Genomic DNA, 16,300 nt, shown 5'->3' on the forward strand with positions numbered 1-16,300 from the left:
AACAAGAAAATAATACAAAAACTATTAGTCCTGTGCCTGGGGGTGTGCACAGTATAATGTATGAGTGCACAGTATATGAGGGATTGAATGTCTCTGAGGAGTCTCAGAATCAGTGTTATTTTTTTTATTTTTTTCATCAAATTTAGATTTAGTCTTAGTCTTAATCATTTGAATAACACTCCATTTAGGCTTAGATAGATAAGTGCCATTCTCAAATGTAAAGATAAAAGCCATTAGTCTTAGTAGTCTCTATAGATTTAGTCTTGAGTCTTTTGAATAATAGAATAGTATTAGTCTTAGTCTTCCGAAATTGTTTTAGTCTACTCTTATCGACAAAATATAAATATATATTGTAGTCTTTTAGACAAAATGAACACTGGCTGGATGTAAGATACTAGCCTGAGAGTCGAAGGAATAGGACCAGGCCACCTGGAACCACTCATTAAAATCCTCCATTGAGTCTGCTGCCAGGTCAAACTTCAGACTGTCATTCTGAACGTCCTGTACAGTCATCACATGGGCCTTCTTCACTGGAGAGAGAGAAGTAAGAGGGAAAAATAATGGAAGGAAGGAAGGAAGGAAGGCAGGAAGGTTTGATTACATTTGATTGTAATGGTAAATTACAATCAAATGCACGTTCATGTGTGAATCATTCGCACAGACCTCCGATCTGTTTCACACAATACAAGACATGCACCTAAGGGTCATGTTTATAAAGCATTATAGGAAAGAGAAGGAGAGGCTCGCACACCGTTTTGGGCTCCCAGGTAAGTTTATTTGTTCAGCAACGTTTCGGCCCCATATGGGTCTTCATCAGGCAAAAGATGTGCGTGCTACTTGGTTCTTTCTGACTTATAAAGCATTATAGACATGGGCTATAGGACAGTATGTTACCCAGAGAAGATAATATTTGCACTGTGTGAGGTAACAGATCAGAGGGATGAATACCTCACCTACTGAGACAGTAGATGTACAGTACTCACCGTTGGGTACACGTTGGACCTTACACTGGGTGATGTCAACCACACCTTGACAGTCTGCACCCAAGGGGTTGTGATCTTCCTGTTTCATTACACAGCACACAGCCCAATCAAATAAATAAAGTGGAAAACCAATAGCAGATCTACAGGCTTAACGGGTCGCGATGCATATTGTAGATCGTATATTTTCATGTGACATCGACATCGTTGTATGAAGGTAGTTAAAGTTATGTGAGGGAGATACATTCTTATCAATCTATCAATGAAGCTCCATTAAGTTCTAATGTATACCTGTTGAGTCTCAGGCATGGCATTGTTGGACACTTCCTCTACGTGGTTCGATGGAAAAATCAGCTGCAGCTTTCCGTGACAGTCCCCTTTCCACCTGCAGATTGTAGGAGAGTAGAGAACAGTGAGATGAATCCTGGAGAAAAGCAGAGATGTTGAGTAGTGCACATCACAACGGTCACTCATGAAGTGCACGAGGGGCAATTCGCTTCAAGATAATATGGCAATGACAGCGACAGTACGTTCGAACCATTATGGCAGTAGCGAACGCTAGTTCCATAATTGTCGATAACTGCACAGTAAAGCTGCGATGAATGGCAGTCATGATGCACAATCATCATGAGACAGTCAGCAAACATCTCTAAAAGATCTTGGTACAATTATAATACTGTGCCATGTGTATGACAGTGTGCATGGCCTCACCATCTGTCAAATGCAGTGTCTTTGGATACGTTGTGTATCAGATCTCCTTTCCTGAAGCTGAGCTCATCTGGATCCTTTGCCTGGTAGAAGTCCAGGGCTCTGACAGTAATTCGAGGCTACAACACGCACACACACACGCACACACAGACGCACGCACGCACGCACGCACACAGACACACAAAACATATATCATCGATATTTTCATGTGACATCGTTAGTTGAGGATATTCTTATCAATCTATCAATTAAGTTCTGATGTATACCTTTTTAGTCTCATTGTTGGACACTTCCTGAACGTGGTTCGATGGGAAAAACAGCTGCAGCTTTCCCTGACAGTCCCCTTTCCACCTGCAGAGAGTAGGAGAGCAGAGAACAGTGCCAACATTTTGTTTTATTCAATAATCACACACAAAACAAAAAGCGAAAGAAAGTAGAAGAACTACAAGTTTGCAACGTTGTGCATTGTGAGCTTGCAGGGTGGCTATTTGTGCTACCTTTGTGTGACACTAGGGCAAACAGGCGAAGTAGGACATTAAAGGAGCTATAGTCAACTTTTTTCTTGAAAAACGGACGCTAAAATAAAAATAATGTTTCGAAAATATTTTATAAAAAAATATATGCTTCATGTGTTTCTGTTCAAAAATGTCCACAAAAAAAGAGTAAAATAATGATAAAATAATAATTTTGGCCTTTGTCAGACCGACACTTTGTTTACATCCTAGTCTATTATTTTATATGGATTGATAGGATGTAAACAAAGTGTCGGTCTAACAAAGCCTGACAATTGACAAAATGATTATTTTATCATTAATTTAACGCTTTTTGTGAACATATTTGAACAGAAACACATATTTTCGAACATTATTTTTAATTTAGCATCAGGTTTTTCAAGAAAAATTTGACTATAGCTCCTTTAATTATTTTACGGGAGGCGTGGGTGGTGGGTGGAAGCATAGGAATCGACATACTGTATGGAGATATGAGGTTTCTGCCTACAGCAATGTAGGCAGAAATAATTCATGGCGTGGCTCTACAGCAGGCTAGCTGCCTATAAGAGGGCGGGCTTAGATTCTGCTCGGACCAGTTGTGCGTCGGGCACCACAATGGGTTGCAGCGGCCCTGCAGATTGCTACAGAACAAACACAACTGGCCTGTGTTCGGGGAGAGAAGCCAGGACAGTATTAGCTGCATCATAGAAGTGAGGGAGGTCACTCATGATGTGGTATATCTAGTGCCATAAGTGCTTCAGAATGTTTTCTACTATGTACTGTATATAAAACACAGAAATAACAAAATGAGACCCAAACCGAAAACCAGTAAGTTAAAAACATACCGAGGTAGGGAGATTTGGGGCATAAATTGATTTTCCTTGAAACTGGAGCATCAAAGCAGAAAGCCGATATTCACAGTTCAAACTGAACCATGTGGAACCTTAAGTGTAAGCCAGTCGTTTGAGTGGGTGTGGGTGCGGGTGTGCTGTTAAATTTGTCAGTGCATGTACTCCTACGGGCTGGGAGCTGGGCCTGTCAGCACGGGAATGTTGAACTGGAGAAGTAGAATAAAGGCTATATGTGATTTCGACAAAGGCTTCTTACTGGCACGTGAGCCAGAAGGGTACAACAGCAGATGCAAGCACTGAGCGCCATTAATTGACATACAGTAACAACTACATTTTGGGGAAAGGGTTAAAAAAAAATTAGGCTACTATAGACTGTAGGTTTGTGCTGAAACATTGTCCAAATTGTGAGTTTTACATCATAGATAAGTCATAGACGACTTTCATGAGTCGCTGGCTAATGCCATAATGGTCGAACACTGCAAGTGCCATGAATGGCAGTCATGACGCATAAGTACCGTGAGACAGTCATCAAACGTCTCTAATAGATCTTTACTATAATACTGTGCCAGTATGAATGGCCTCACCATCCTTCAAATCCAGTGTCTTTGGACACGTTGAGTAGCAGATCTCCTTTCCTGAAGCTGAGATCATCTGGACTCTTGGCCTCGTAGGAGTACATGGCTCTGAAAGTATTTGGAGGCTAGAAAAACACACACACACACACACACACACACACACACACACACACACACACACACACACACACACACACACACACACACACACACATCTATCATCATATAGGGAGAGCATAGAGGAGAATACATACAGTATATGTATTATGTTCTCTACATACCATTGATGTCTCATTGGGGGCCACATATGTTTGGTTGTAGATAGAAGCACAGTCCTTCAGCTATAGAGACAGATTAATGTTGATTAATACACACCAGCAGATGGGAGTGAATACATTTTATAGCAAATTGCAATAAAATATGCATGTCAAAGTTATAAGCGAGAGCTCAGCTTCTCTAGGCGGCTCAAAGTATCTATCTGGCGGCTTGTTTATAAATTATTTATACTTTTTAGCTAAGAAATAGCCTGTGTAGTCGCTCAGCCTTTGTTAATTTCACATATACAACTGCTAGTTTAAAACGTTAGCAGCAACATTTGACACTTCCATACACTGAGTGTTTTATTAGCCTGTGGAGAACAAGCAGCCACACTGCAAACATTGCAGACTACTCTCTCATTCACTAAGTCACTCTCTCCTCTGGCTCTATTATTTCTATCAACTGATGGCTCACAAATTATGCACACCTGACTAGCCCAGGCACAGATGTGTGGAGAACAAGGGGAAAGTTATTATCCTATTTTTCGTACTTTTCTGTGAGGTATTGTTATATTGTTCTGTATTCTTACCAAAAATTTTCTTTCGTCCTTACTGTGGTGCTGCTCTAACAACTGAATTTCCCTCTGGATCATTAAAGGAGGGTATGTACTGTATGTACCGGTAGGTCTAACTGTCTGTCATCTTCTAGTCTAGTAACAAACAGTCAAAAAGTGCTTTAGTTTAGTGCTTTAGTTTTGGTCCTACCGGAGGTAGGACCAAATAATTATCTCTCAGGTCTCCCGTACATGAGCTTAGTGTAAAAATACAGTATTTTACTGCAAAAGTGGTGAAATTGATAAAGTTATACACGCCAAACAAAAAATAAAGCCTATCTGTCTGGGGGTTGAGGCATATAAACTCATGTGAATTCACAATGGAAGCTCTGAGAGATTTGAAACTTGGCATAGTTGGAAGCCAGGACATCCCACTACAGTCTAGAAAAGACCAAATGTCAATATCTGAATTGAAATGGGAGATATAGTCATTTGAACACATACGGAAATGTAAATCTATGTAGAATGCTTGCTTTACTTTCTAGTGACTCATATGGATAACCATATCAACATAATGGGGGCTTGTTGGAAAGGTGTGGTTCTACCAAATTAATACCAATTGTGTAAAGGTAGCTTGTATATTCATGGAGTTATACTATATCACTAAACATACTGGATGCTGTCCCAAATGGGGGACATTTCAATTCAAACCATCCCAAATCTATGATATCACACTGATTAGTTTTATTTTCAGTTCACTTATCAAGGGTGGGCATGTTTACAAATTCACTTGAGTAGAAGATCCTAAAATGTATGAAATATCCCAAGTTGAGAAAATTTGACATTTTGTGGAACCTCAACAATAGTGCAGAGAGAAATGCGGGCCTTCAGTAGAACTCAAATTATTTAGCAAACCTGGCTGAGGGAAACCAATCTCCACCCCACCCTAGAGTTGAAAATAACTATGTTGTGTTCTCCGGTAGAGGTTTCTCAGATTTTTAGGGCCATTGTCACTAGCCTAGCTATTCCCTGCACACCTGCATGCTCTCTTACCTTGCTGAAGCGCTTCACCAGCTCAGGGGTGACTGGGTAACGTAGTTTGGTTTTGCGGTACAGTGGCTTTTTCCTGAAATGGTTGACCAGCTCCACCAGGCTGTCAAACTCCATGGTGGAGCCCAGGCGGAAAATGCTTAAATTGCAGTAAATGGAGTCCTCTTTCTGGATGCGGCAGTGTTTCACCTTAGAGTCTCCTCTGAGGGACAACAAGCAAGTGAGGAAAAGTATAACAAATGCAGAAACTTGTTGTCCAATTCTAATTGTGATATTTAGCCACATTAATCCTGACATGACATACCTATTTTGGGCATGTCACTATGTCATTATATAGGTACACAGTGATGGAAAATAACAAAGTATGTTTACTTTACTTAAGTACAGTACAATCTTTAGGTACTTATAGGCTACTTTACTGGAGTATTTCCAATGTTCTATACTTTTACTCCACTACATCTCAGAGCAAAATATTTAACTTTTACTCCACAGCAATTATTTGAAAACTTTAGTTATAGTTACTTTGTAGATTTTGATTATTATTACAAAACATACATTAAAGGAGTAGTTCACCCCCAAAATGACTTATTTTTTCTATTGATTACTCACGTCATGGAGACTTGAGTTCAATAATATATTTTTGTATGTGTTGCATTCCTAAGACACACATTGAATATAGTAAATTTACACCCATCGATTCCGGATGGGGACCCAAATGCATTTGGGTTCCCTTCCGGAATCAATGTGGGTACATTTATTGTAAATTAATCAAATTATTGTCTTAGGAATGTGACAAATAAAATAACATAAAAATATATACACATTATTGAACTCTAGTCTCTACGGCGTGAGTAATCAATAGAAAGAAAGTCATTTTGGGGGTGAACTACTCCTCCAGATCAACAGTTAATTATTTTGAGCAGTAGCTGGTCTGTAACCATTGCATTGCAACGTGCTGCAATTCAATGCGATGTTAGTTAGTTTTGAACAGCCCTATAGAATAGGCCTTCAGTTAATAGGCCTTCAATAATAATCTACTGACAGACTCAAAAGATTCTCAGGGTTGAATGTATTGTGTCATAATAATACCACTGACTGTACCTGAAGGTGATGGCGAAGGAGTCTGTCTCTCCCTCTCTCTGTCTGATGAGGAAAGCTCCATCTCTGGGGATTTTCATTATGAATAGCTCTGCCAGATCTCTGCTCAGGTTACTGTAGAACCAACTGTAAAACGCAGGTATAATATCAGAGTCTGTAGTCCTGTAGTCCAGCGCACAACCAGTCGTGCTAATAGGGCTGAGCCCGATTAGCAGGGCTGTTGTCGCTGGTTCATGGCTGGTACTAACAGTGGGGCTACACATGTGTGGAAGATTCAAGAGATCTATTGTCACAATGAAGACGGGTACACGCACTGTGAAAAATATTTCGTTGGGCTGCGCAAAGTAATACACAATAAAAAATAAAAAATAAACAATACATAAATAACTTCCCTAAAAACATTTCTAAGAAGAAACACAGGCTCTCGATCGTCCTTCGGTAGAAGGCCCTGATAGTTAGTCCATACTGTACTGTATCCGTTGTGCCATTGTGGGTGTGTTTGTATGTGTTGATTATGAGTGCATATGTGCCGGTGTCACTGCTGGGAGATATGACTGTGTGAGTAGAGGTATTGATCAGTGCGTGCGTGTTGTTAACACTTACCCCTCTTTCAGGTGTGGGTCAGGCTGCAGTATGGCATCTGTGAGAGTGAAATTCCGTTCGGACCCTATTATATTACTGGGGCTGTCTCGATGATGCTGGATCAGAGTGTAGATGTCGGGGTAGTGGAGTGTATCCAACAGGTAGTAACCCTCTGAATCAGAGTTAATACGAATGTGATGGACACGCCCACTGCACCTATATGTATAAATAGATACTGTATAAATGGAACTAGTAGGGATTCACAATTAATCAATCATCATAACGCATGGGTCTTCAACAGGGGGTCCGGGACCCCTAGGGGGTCCTCAGAGTGACTACAGGGGGTCCTTTTCTTTGAGTGATAGAAACTTTTTTTCACCCTTTTTATATTAACCACTTGAACACTAGCGTCCATATTCTGAGAACTTTAGCCAAAAATAGCAGATCTACAAGCTCACAACGCCTCGCAGCGCGAGGCGTTGTGAGCTTGTAGATCGGCTATTTTCAGCAAAGAGCTTTGGTGTAGAGGGGGAAAAGAGCAGACTAAGTACAGAGTGAAAGGTCAAGTTCATTAAGTATTGACGGTTCAAGTGGTTAAATATCTGAAAACACAAATTGACATGAATCCAAAATACACTGATGATTAAACGGTAAAACTGTATGGAATCTATGAACAGGTTCATCTCTCTCTCAACTAAGGGGTCCTTGGCCTGAAAACGTTGAAGACCCCTGTCATAACGGTATTGGCAATACTGGCCTTAAAAATAGTTTGTTAAACATTTAGAATGGCTTGCACTAAAATGTTCAGGACAAGTTGCACTCTTAAAGCAATATGACCTGCTGCTTTTACCAATAATAAAGTTCTTTAGCACACAGGACAGTTGTGTTTTTTTCGTTTGCTGCTTGAATAAAACGCATTGGATTTATTGTGCAAGATCGGCCGCAAGAATCGAACTGTGTTCGATCGCAAAAAAACGCACGGCCGCAGCCACTCGTCGCACGGTTAATTCGGATCTGGTGTGCATGAGGTCGTAGAGAATCATTGTTTTCTTTTAAAAAAATGAAATTGTCCGTTTTATCCGTGCGGATAAACGCGCCTGTGTGCAAAGGGCTTTAGTCCTGGTCCTTAAAACGTGTATTAAAATGTTAAAACTGAAAAAAATAGTCAATTTGATGTCATAAGACCTTTAATAAGAATCAAGTGGACTAGTACCAGAGGGAGAGAGTGTAGACTCCGACATATGTGTCACTCTCTCGGACCAAGAAGGTTCCATCTCTGCCACCAGACTCATGGAGCAGCCTCTCAGCCCTCTGCCTGCCCTCTCGTACGCGGCCGTGGAACCATGGCTCCGAGTGGTGGTGCTGAAATTTATAAGAGAGGCAGGGAGGGGAGAATGGCAGAATATGAACAGGAGGTGCAAAGACAAAGAAAGTGAAATATAACCAGTAACACGCCCTAAGGGCGAGAGGTGGCACACATGAGTGCGTGCACATGGGCACGTGCCCATGTGCCAACACGCTGTTGGCATGTATACCCTTCTGCTGAGCTGTCAGAACAGGTAAGCTATATCCATATATGGAGTCTGTGAGGTCAGATATAGAGATATTGACCTGTCCAGTCATCTCCATGTATGGATATCCAGGGTTTGATGAGGTCAGTGTTGTGATTTTCATATATGAAGATCCAGGTGATGATAGTGCAGCAGTCATTATTTGCAAAGCTGTCTTGGCCATATATGAAGCGTCCATTCAGTGTCCATATATGGGCATCGCCAAATATGGGCATTCACAGATATGCGCTTAACTCGTTTCCCGCGATCCCCGTCGAAACCGTTGATTTCCCGCTGTACCACACTGCGATGCCCGTAGATCCCGGAAATGTAATTAGCTTTAATCATTATGAAACAATTAAAAGTATGATCGCTGTATATAGCCGTTTCGGAGTCTTAGGCCCGCCTCCTACTGTATCCTGCCGTATTTCCGGTTCTGACCGGATCTAGGTTTCCGTATCCTGTCCAAGGCCCAATCGTAGCTTCCGTCCCATCTGTTTACATTGTAAACAGAGGAAGGAGCAGCACGGTCATTTCATCGTCTTTTTTCACGCGTTTTTTTATTTTTATTTGATAGCTGTTTGATTCTTGTGCCCGCCTGGCATATGATCCGCTCACATATCGTCTGCTATGTGCGCAAACGTGTCCACGTGTTACCATAGCGCACAGCTGGCCGTTTCCAATGTTTTCTTATGTAACACTGGCGGATACAGCAGGAGTAACAGCCTGGCAACGGATTTGTCTATTCCAATGGATTTTTTTTAATTCGAAAGCTGTCATCTTGTCTACCGGTCTACTACATGACTCGTGCACAGATCATGCACTATGCGTGCACATGCCCACGTTAAAAGGTAAGGACAATTTGGCAGCTGCTTACTACAGCTATGTTTAAAATGGCAGCAAAATTGTTAATATTGATGACAACGGGACAGGGATCTCCATATATGGGCATAAAAGGGACAAGGACAGAATTCATTTGCAAGTGTGACTCGTGTCACATTAACCACCATTGGTTAGACTCAATATGTCCATATATGGGCATTTCCAGATATGGGCTTAATATTGATGGGCATAAAAGGGATTCTAGTGTATGGGCATTCCCAGATATGGGGTTAATATTGGTGGGCATAAAAGGGATTTTATTTGTGTGGTTGCCCTAACAGGGCATCATCTGGGAATCAGTTGTAGGTCAGCTCCATATATGGAGATCTAGGTGATGATCCAGTCGTCTCCATATATGGATAACCAGGGTTTGATGAGGTCAGTGTTGTGATCTTCATATATGGATATCCTGTGATGATAGTCAGCTGTCTTGATTTGCAAATGAATTCAGTATTGGCCATATGGAGCGTCCATATATGGGCATTGCCAAATATGGGCTTAATATTGATGACATCAGGGATCTCCATATATGATTGCAGAACAGGCTGTATGTGATGTCACAACAGGTCAGCTATATAGACATTGAAGCGTTACCCATCTACGGACGGACAGGATCTGCCGGGTTTCATAGTTAACTGTGACTTACGGCTCATAACAAGTTAAAACAGGTTTGGGAAAGAGAGAAAAACAGCTGTGTGGAAGAAGGTTTTTAGCCTGGCGGGGCCAGACAGACTCATGTGACTGGATTTCCCTGCCCACAAAGTTGTGATTGGCACTGATCAGGGTCCAGTATGCAAATATGGGGCGGGTTTATCACCAGAGGCATTTTTTTTAAATTAGCCCCTTGGGAATGCAGGTTCCAGACTAATATGTATGCAGTGATATTGGTCTGGTCATTCCAGGCTAGAGAAACCCAACATCAAGCAGAAGCTAACACTGAAAACAGCTGAGTTTGTTTTATTCTGAATTCCTGAGAGCATAATAACACTTATAATAACATTTGCTGTGATGAAAAGATAATAGGCTATATGCACAGCAGTCATTTTGGAGAGAAGTTGGATGGAATTCTCACTTCAGAGGTGCCAATAATACTAATGAAGGCTCTGTTCCATTCTGGTCAAACAGAGTCAGGGTGCTGGTATTGTGCATGTTGGCTCACTAGAAACACTCTGCTACACCAGTGGGTCTCAAAGTGTGGTCCAGGACCCTCATGGTTCCTTGGGGGTTTCAAATGACCCCTTTGAAGGTGTTACTCTTGAGAGTTTTCAAATATGGAACCAAATGCAGCCGTAAAAGGTTTGAGAACCACTGTGCTACATGAAATGGAACAGAGCCTTCATTAGTATCATTGGTAACACCTTTGAAGGAAGTAAGACGACCATCCAACTTCTCTCCAAAATGGCTGCTGTGCATAGAGCCTATTGATAATTGATCACATATGATGATAGATGAGTCATTCCCCTCACTGTTTTACCTCTCTGGGGTCTTCCTGTTTGTCCTCCTCCTCTGCATAATACAGTTTTCCATTTGAGATCATACAGTAGTGTGTGTTCCAACACTGCAGAGAAATTACAACAGAGATTAAAATACAGAAACATTTACTCAAAGGACACAAAGCAACGCTTCTAGATCTGCTATTTACACCAGTTTGGGTCCCGGGCAATTACAGGGACGGAATTAGACCTTATTTGTTGTTCCGCATGGGTTTTCAGATCAAAAGGGGCCTGTACTGCTGTGAGGGGGGATCATATATTAGGAGATTATTACCCCTAATATATTGGAAATGACAAAATACATTTAATAGCCAATTCATTTATATGTAGAGCGGCTATCTTTGAGTGGTGGTAATCCGCTCCATAGAGTGGCTGTGCGTGTGTCTGTAGCCACTTTTTCCTCAGCGTTTTGCCATAGCATTTTGTGTGTGTAGCATAGCCTGTACATCCTAGACCTAAATCCTAGTCTGAAGACGTTATGCAAGCACGACCACCGCTCACTTCACATTGGGTGTGATTTTTATTTATTGAAAAAAAAAAGAAAATTCAAGAAAAAACCTTGGCACTGTTGCCCTAAATCTCTCTTTTGGGTCTTCAGCTAAAACGTTTTGGAACCACTGCTTTATAGTACCTGGTCTATGGGATCCCAGATATGCAGGTAGCCCTGTTTGTCTAGAGCCCTTGATGTCCCAGACTCCATGGTCTGTGTGTTGTGCTGCAAGAGAACAACAGAATAGAATCTATACTCGAGTTCATTGAAGAAGAAAAAACACCATAATGTTGCAAAGCCAGTCCAAATCTCACAAGCTCAGTTTTTGCAATGAGCAAAGCAGAATGTGTGGTCCGGTAGAACTATACTCTGTGAAGGACGTGTGTTGACAACAGAACAGGCCTAAGCTTTATCCTTCCACGACAGCGGGACTAGCGGGACTACAGTAAATGGATTGCATTTACTGTAAAAGTGCCTACAGTGTATTTCACGTTCACCCATTCATTCACAGCAGTTGAAACCATGCAAGACACCAACCTGCTCATCAGGAGCCTGAACCACTGCCACCTCACTGTTGGACTTACCTTTAGCTTCTTGTGCTGCAAGACAAGAAAAATAACATCAATCGAATATAATCGAATATAATCGAATAGAAGAGAAGAGAAGAGAAGAGAAGAGAAGAGAAGAGAAGAGAAGAGAAGAGAACAGAAATGATTTGGTTGTATTCTTGTATCTCTTGCCATCTATAGGCCACAATGCCAGGTCAGCGAACCTTGTGTTTTTACACAAGGCTGATTTGTGTTTTTACCTATAACTCCTCCACCGATCAGTGTACAACGTTGTATGTGCACTCTCTAGAGGCCAAGGAAAAACCTTTGCCCTGCATTTTTCAAATCTGCCTTTTATAGTGCCACCAGGAGGCAGACTTATGTAAAACACATTTCTTTGTATTACTCGTTCAGACTTTGTCCAAAGTGAATGTTTCCCTTGATTAATATTTATGTTTAGTCTACTTTACTCCCCTCATCCTCTGGATTTTGCTCCCGCGGACATAACATAGTAACTGTACCTTGATGATAATCTTGCCCATGAGTTGTGTTGGAGACGGAAGTTGTTCAGCGTTTTTTTCCACAGGTTTGGTCAGCAGCTTGTCATCGAAAACCTCCTTAAAGACAGCAGCCATTTTAATCTGCTGATCTTTGTTGCAGTGCTGCTCAATGGACAGGATCACTGGATAACTGTGGAATAACAAACAGAATGAACAACCAATACAAAAAAAACTGTGTGTTAGGGTTAGGGTTAGGGTTAGTGTGTGTGTGTGTGTGTGTGTGTGTGTGTGTGTGTGTGTGTGTGTGTGTGTGTGTGTGTGTGTGTGTGTGTGTGTGTGTGTGTGTGTGTGCGCGCGTGCGTGTGCGCGTTATTGTGCAATATCAGAAGTTGAGACAGGCTTATGCTGACACTAACTTTGAGGTGATGAAGGCATGCTTTTTGATGGCTTTGACCACGTCTGTAAACTTGATTTTAGTCGTCATGGTCCGTCCGTGATAGATGATTGGCTCCCCACCAGGGCCATCCCAGCAGTCCACTGGAATTATACAATGGGTACTTATTACAAATCATGCGCTCTGCTGATGGCTTGTTTATAAAACATTATTCTGTAGCAGAAATACTGACATAAATACATTTAAAAATAATTGGTTTGATATTTGGTTTGGTGTATGGTAAGAAACATGAACATGATCTGATTAAAACTCTCTGGTGTGGCACGAAAGTTCCATGTCTTTTCGAGAATAAATAAAGATTGAATGAAGGCTGGCCAACTTGATTTCCTGTATCCGTGTCATGTTGACCTTTGCAAATAAATCCAATTGAGAAGTGGAGTGACTGTGTTGGAGATTATTTTGTACCTAGTGGCGAGGCGTGGAGTGGCGTATCAGATTTTGTCAAGGTATAACAATATGAAACCGATACAGCATTAAATTGAAGTAAATTGTGAGCTTCATGTTGATTTTACTCTTTGAATTAGGAAGATCTCGGCTGCCCAAACTGACCTTCCATTAAGGCTGGACACCTCATATACATCTTACAGATTGAAGCGGAAAACAAACAATATTTACTTGGTACGTAATGGTATAACTGTTTGATTGGAAAGTAATACAAATAATTTCCAAGGAGATATTTTGACCATGCCACTGACACTCAACGCAGCGACACCCGAGGCGCAGGCAGCGTATGTAGGCTTCTGTTGATGATTTGCTACGAAGCTGACCTCCTGTCAGGTACCTTGAAGACAACATCAACACAGAGAACACATCATTTTTTGAGTGAAGTGAAAAAGAAGTCAGCTGAATGGAGTGAATCGGAGAAAGCATCTAGTGTGTGTGTGTGTGTGTGTGTGTGTGTGTGTGTGTGTGTGTTTGTGTGTGCGTGCGTGCGTGTGTGCGTGCGTGCGTGCGTGCGTGCGTGTGTGTGTGTGCGTGCGTGTGTGCGTGTGTGTCACTGTACTGACGTGTTGTGCGAGGAGTTTATCCAGTAATGAGACAGAGGATCGTTCATGTCCTGGTGGTTGGTCTCTGAGAACTTCTCGTCCCAAATGGAGTTCTCCTTGGAAAACAGGAAACTTAAAAACTGTGAGTGATACAGAGAAGACAAGACTGGAGTCAACTTTGACAGTGACAGAGTGAGTGAGCTCATGCCCGTGTGTGTGCGTGCACATCCATTCAACTGTGTGTGGCTAATTACAAACGACTACAAAGTTGTATACCAATTAGCATCATACTTTTTATGTACACTGCCAACAGGTACTACTCATTCATTGCTTAAAATGAATGAGTAGTGAATGAGTGTCACACACACACACACACACACACACACACACACACACACACACACACACACACACACACACACACACACACACACACACACACAAGCTCTTAACATAACATAACTAAAAAGCATCACCTCACTGACAGTGAACCTGGGGCCACTGGTTTTCCTCACGGTGTCGTCTATGAAAGTCTTCATCAGCTCTCTGACTTTGTTCTTATCTCTGGCCCACGACTCCTGAAGGATGAGAGAGGAAAGGAAACAATAATGAGAGATATTGTGTCTTTATGTTCCTAAAATAGTATGAGAATGCATCTTTACACTAACCAATTGAACCCTGGCACCCATATTCTGGGGCAGTCCTTGGGAATCCGGTCAACTAACCGAAGTCCTGAAATCTTTCACTTCATTTCAGTAGTTTGTTTTGGTCAATATTTGAAAATGTACAATACATTCATTTCATTTTCATACGAATTTCCCATAATTTGAGCAAAAAGGTATAGGCTGGAGCCCATGGCTTATTTTGCCTAGCCTGGCGTTGCTTATACTAATTCCTCACAGCAGGGCAAGTTTTTTTTTGCCCAGGGGAATTGGTCTGGTTCCAGGCTATATTTATTATCTTTACAAAGATAATAATGTATACTTATAATATAAGTCATCATATCATATATTGGTGTTTTTGTGGCTATATGTATAAATAAACACATTATGTTTATACATATACACAGCCACAAAAAGACCAATATATGATCATAATATATTATCAATTACATACCTACTATATTGCCGTAAATATGATAAATAATACTGCTCTCTGTACTTATTTATAGTGTCATATTTAAAAAAAATTGAACTCATATATTGAACATCTTGCACATCACTGACACTAGACGGTGCTATCCCTCCGTATTTTTTGTGTGAAATCCCCAGTGAGGAATCTTAGATTACATAAATCACTCAAAAATAAACAAATCATCTAGGCATTTCTGTCATTGGGGTGGCTCTGCATTGTTTATGATGTCCATTCATATTTGTTATAGCCCGTTTCAGGAGAAAATTTAGTTAATTCTGCCTTAAAAGTAGAAACTTTCTGGGACAGTTCCAGGGCTGAGATCCCTGTCCCTACTAGCCTGGCAGGCCAGCCTCTTTCACACACTTCGTACTACAGCCAGGGGGTGGTGTTGTGCGGTCTGGTTTTTACCAGGCTATGACCCTATTGCGTTCATGGGAAAGTCGTTGGGTTTTGTTTGACTAATTTCTAACATTTATTGTGTTATTCTTTCAGTCGATGCTTCATATCCATATGAATACAATCGCCGGGGGGATTTGTTTACTTTTCGAACACAGAGCCAATCTAAGATTCCACAATGGGGATCACAAAAAATAACAATGGGAACCCTCTAGCGCAGGGGTCAGCAACCTTTTTGAAATGAAATGGCATGTTTTTATTTTCTAGAGTGTCAGTGTGCCATATGTCAACATACATTTTAATGACAAATATTTTGACATATTTTGATTGGCAGGACATTGTTGTAACGATCATTAGACCCAGAGCAATAATCCATATTGCTCTCCCCGACTCCCTCCCTCCCAAGTCAGAGTTCAGAGTTTTAATGAATTTAGAATTTTGTGCAAGATGTAATTGCTATAAACGAGCAAACTTTCATTTAATTGACCAAGTTTAAAAAAAGATTTGTTTTAAAAATAAAAATCCTCTCTGTCAAACTTCTGCCACTGTGCCGTTGATCACCCTCCCCTGGCTGTTCCAATGTTTGCACCCGTGCCTAGGGCTGCCTACCCCTGCTCTAGCGGCAGTGACGACTTCAGTGTCTATTGATATATTTAAGGTAAAGCAGAATAAATGGTTACTTTACCCCCTGCTGACGGAGAAACATTTGGAAGTCATGGAG

The 16,300-nt window shown here is 41.2% G+C and overlaps 1 protein-coding gene across 1 annotated transcript in view; it reads right to left on the reverse strand.

Annotated features, from left to right (window-relative positions):
* LOC308292374 (1-phosphatidylinositol 4,5-bisphosphate phosphodiesterase gamma-2-like) overlaps positions 1–16,300 on the reverse strand; it is a gene marked incomplete at its 3' end in the record, with an annotated part of 35,696 nt that extends 19,396 nt beyond the window's left edge. Inside the window, exons 1-19 of the mRNA XM_080734687.1 lie at positions 16,265–16,300; positions 14,526–14,627; positions 14,071–14,189; positions 13,759–13,844; positions 13,026–13,146; positions 12,631–12,799; positions 12,146–12,160; positions 11,703–11,786; positions 11,053–11,136; positions 8,360–8,508; positions 7,168–7,362; positions 6,568–6,690; positions 5,470–5,668; positions 3,615–3,730; positions 1,955–2,039; positions 1,692–1,807; positions 1,272–1,365; positions 984–1,062; positions 400–530 (exon numbers count right to left, since the gene is read on the reverse strand). Coding sequence (XP_080590813.1) covers positions 400–530; positions 984–1,062; positions 1,272–1,365; positions 1,692–1,807; positions 1,955–2,039; positions 3,615–3,730; positions 5,470–5,668; positions 6,568–6,690; positions 7,168–7,362; positions 8,360–8,508; positions 11,053–11,136; positions 11,703–11,786; positions 12,146–12,160; positions 12,631–12,799; positions 13,026–13,146; positions 13,759–13,844; positions 14,071–14,189; positions 14,526–14,627; positions 16,265–16,285 — 2,088 coding nt within the window. The 5' untranslated portion in view covers positions 16,286–16,300. The remainder of the gene's footprint in view (positions 1–399; positions 531–983; positions 1,063–1,271; positions 1,366–1,691; positions 1,808–1,954; positions 2,040–3,614; positions 3,731–5,469; positions 5,669–6,567; positions 6,691–7,167; positions 7,363–8,359; positions 8,509–11,052; positions 11,137–11,702; positions 11,787–12,145; positions 12,161–12,630; positions 12,800–13,025; positions 13,147–13,758; positions 13,845–14,070; positions 14,190–14,525; positions 14,628–16,264) is intronic.

The sequence above is a fragment of the Nannobrachium achirus genome, assembly GCF_963921795.1.
Source record: "Nannobrachium achirus genome assembly, chromosome: 10".
NCBI lineage: Eukaryota > Metazoa > Chordata > Actinopteri > Myctophiformes > Myctophidae > Nannobrachium > Nannobrachium achirus.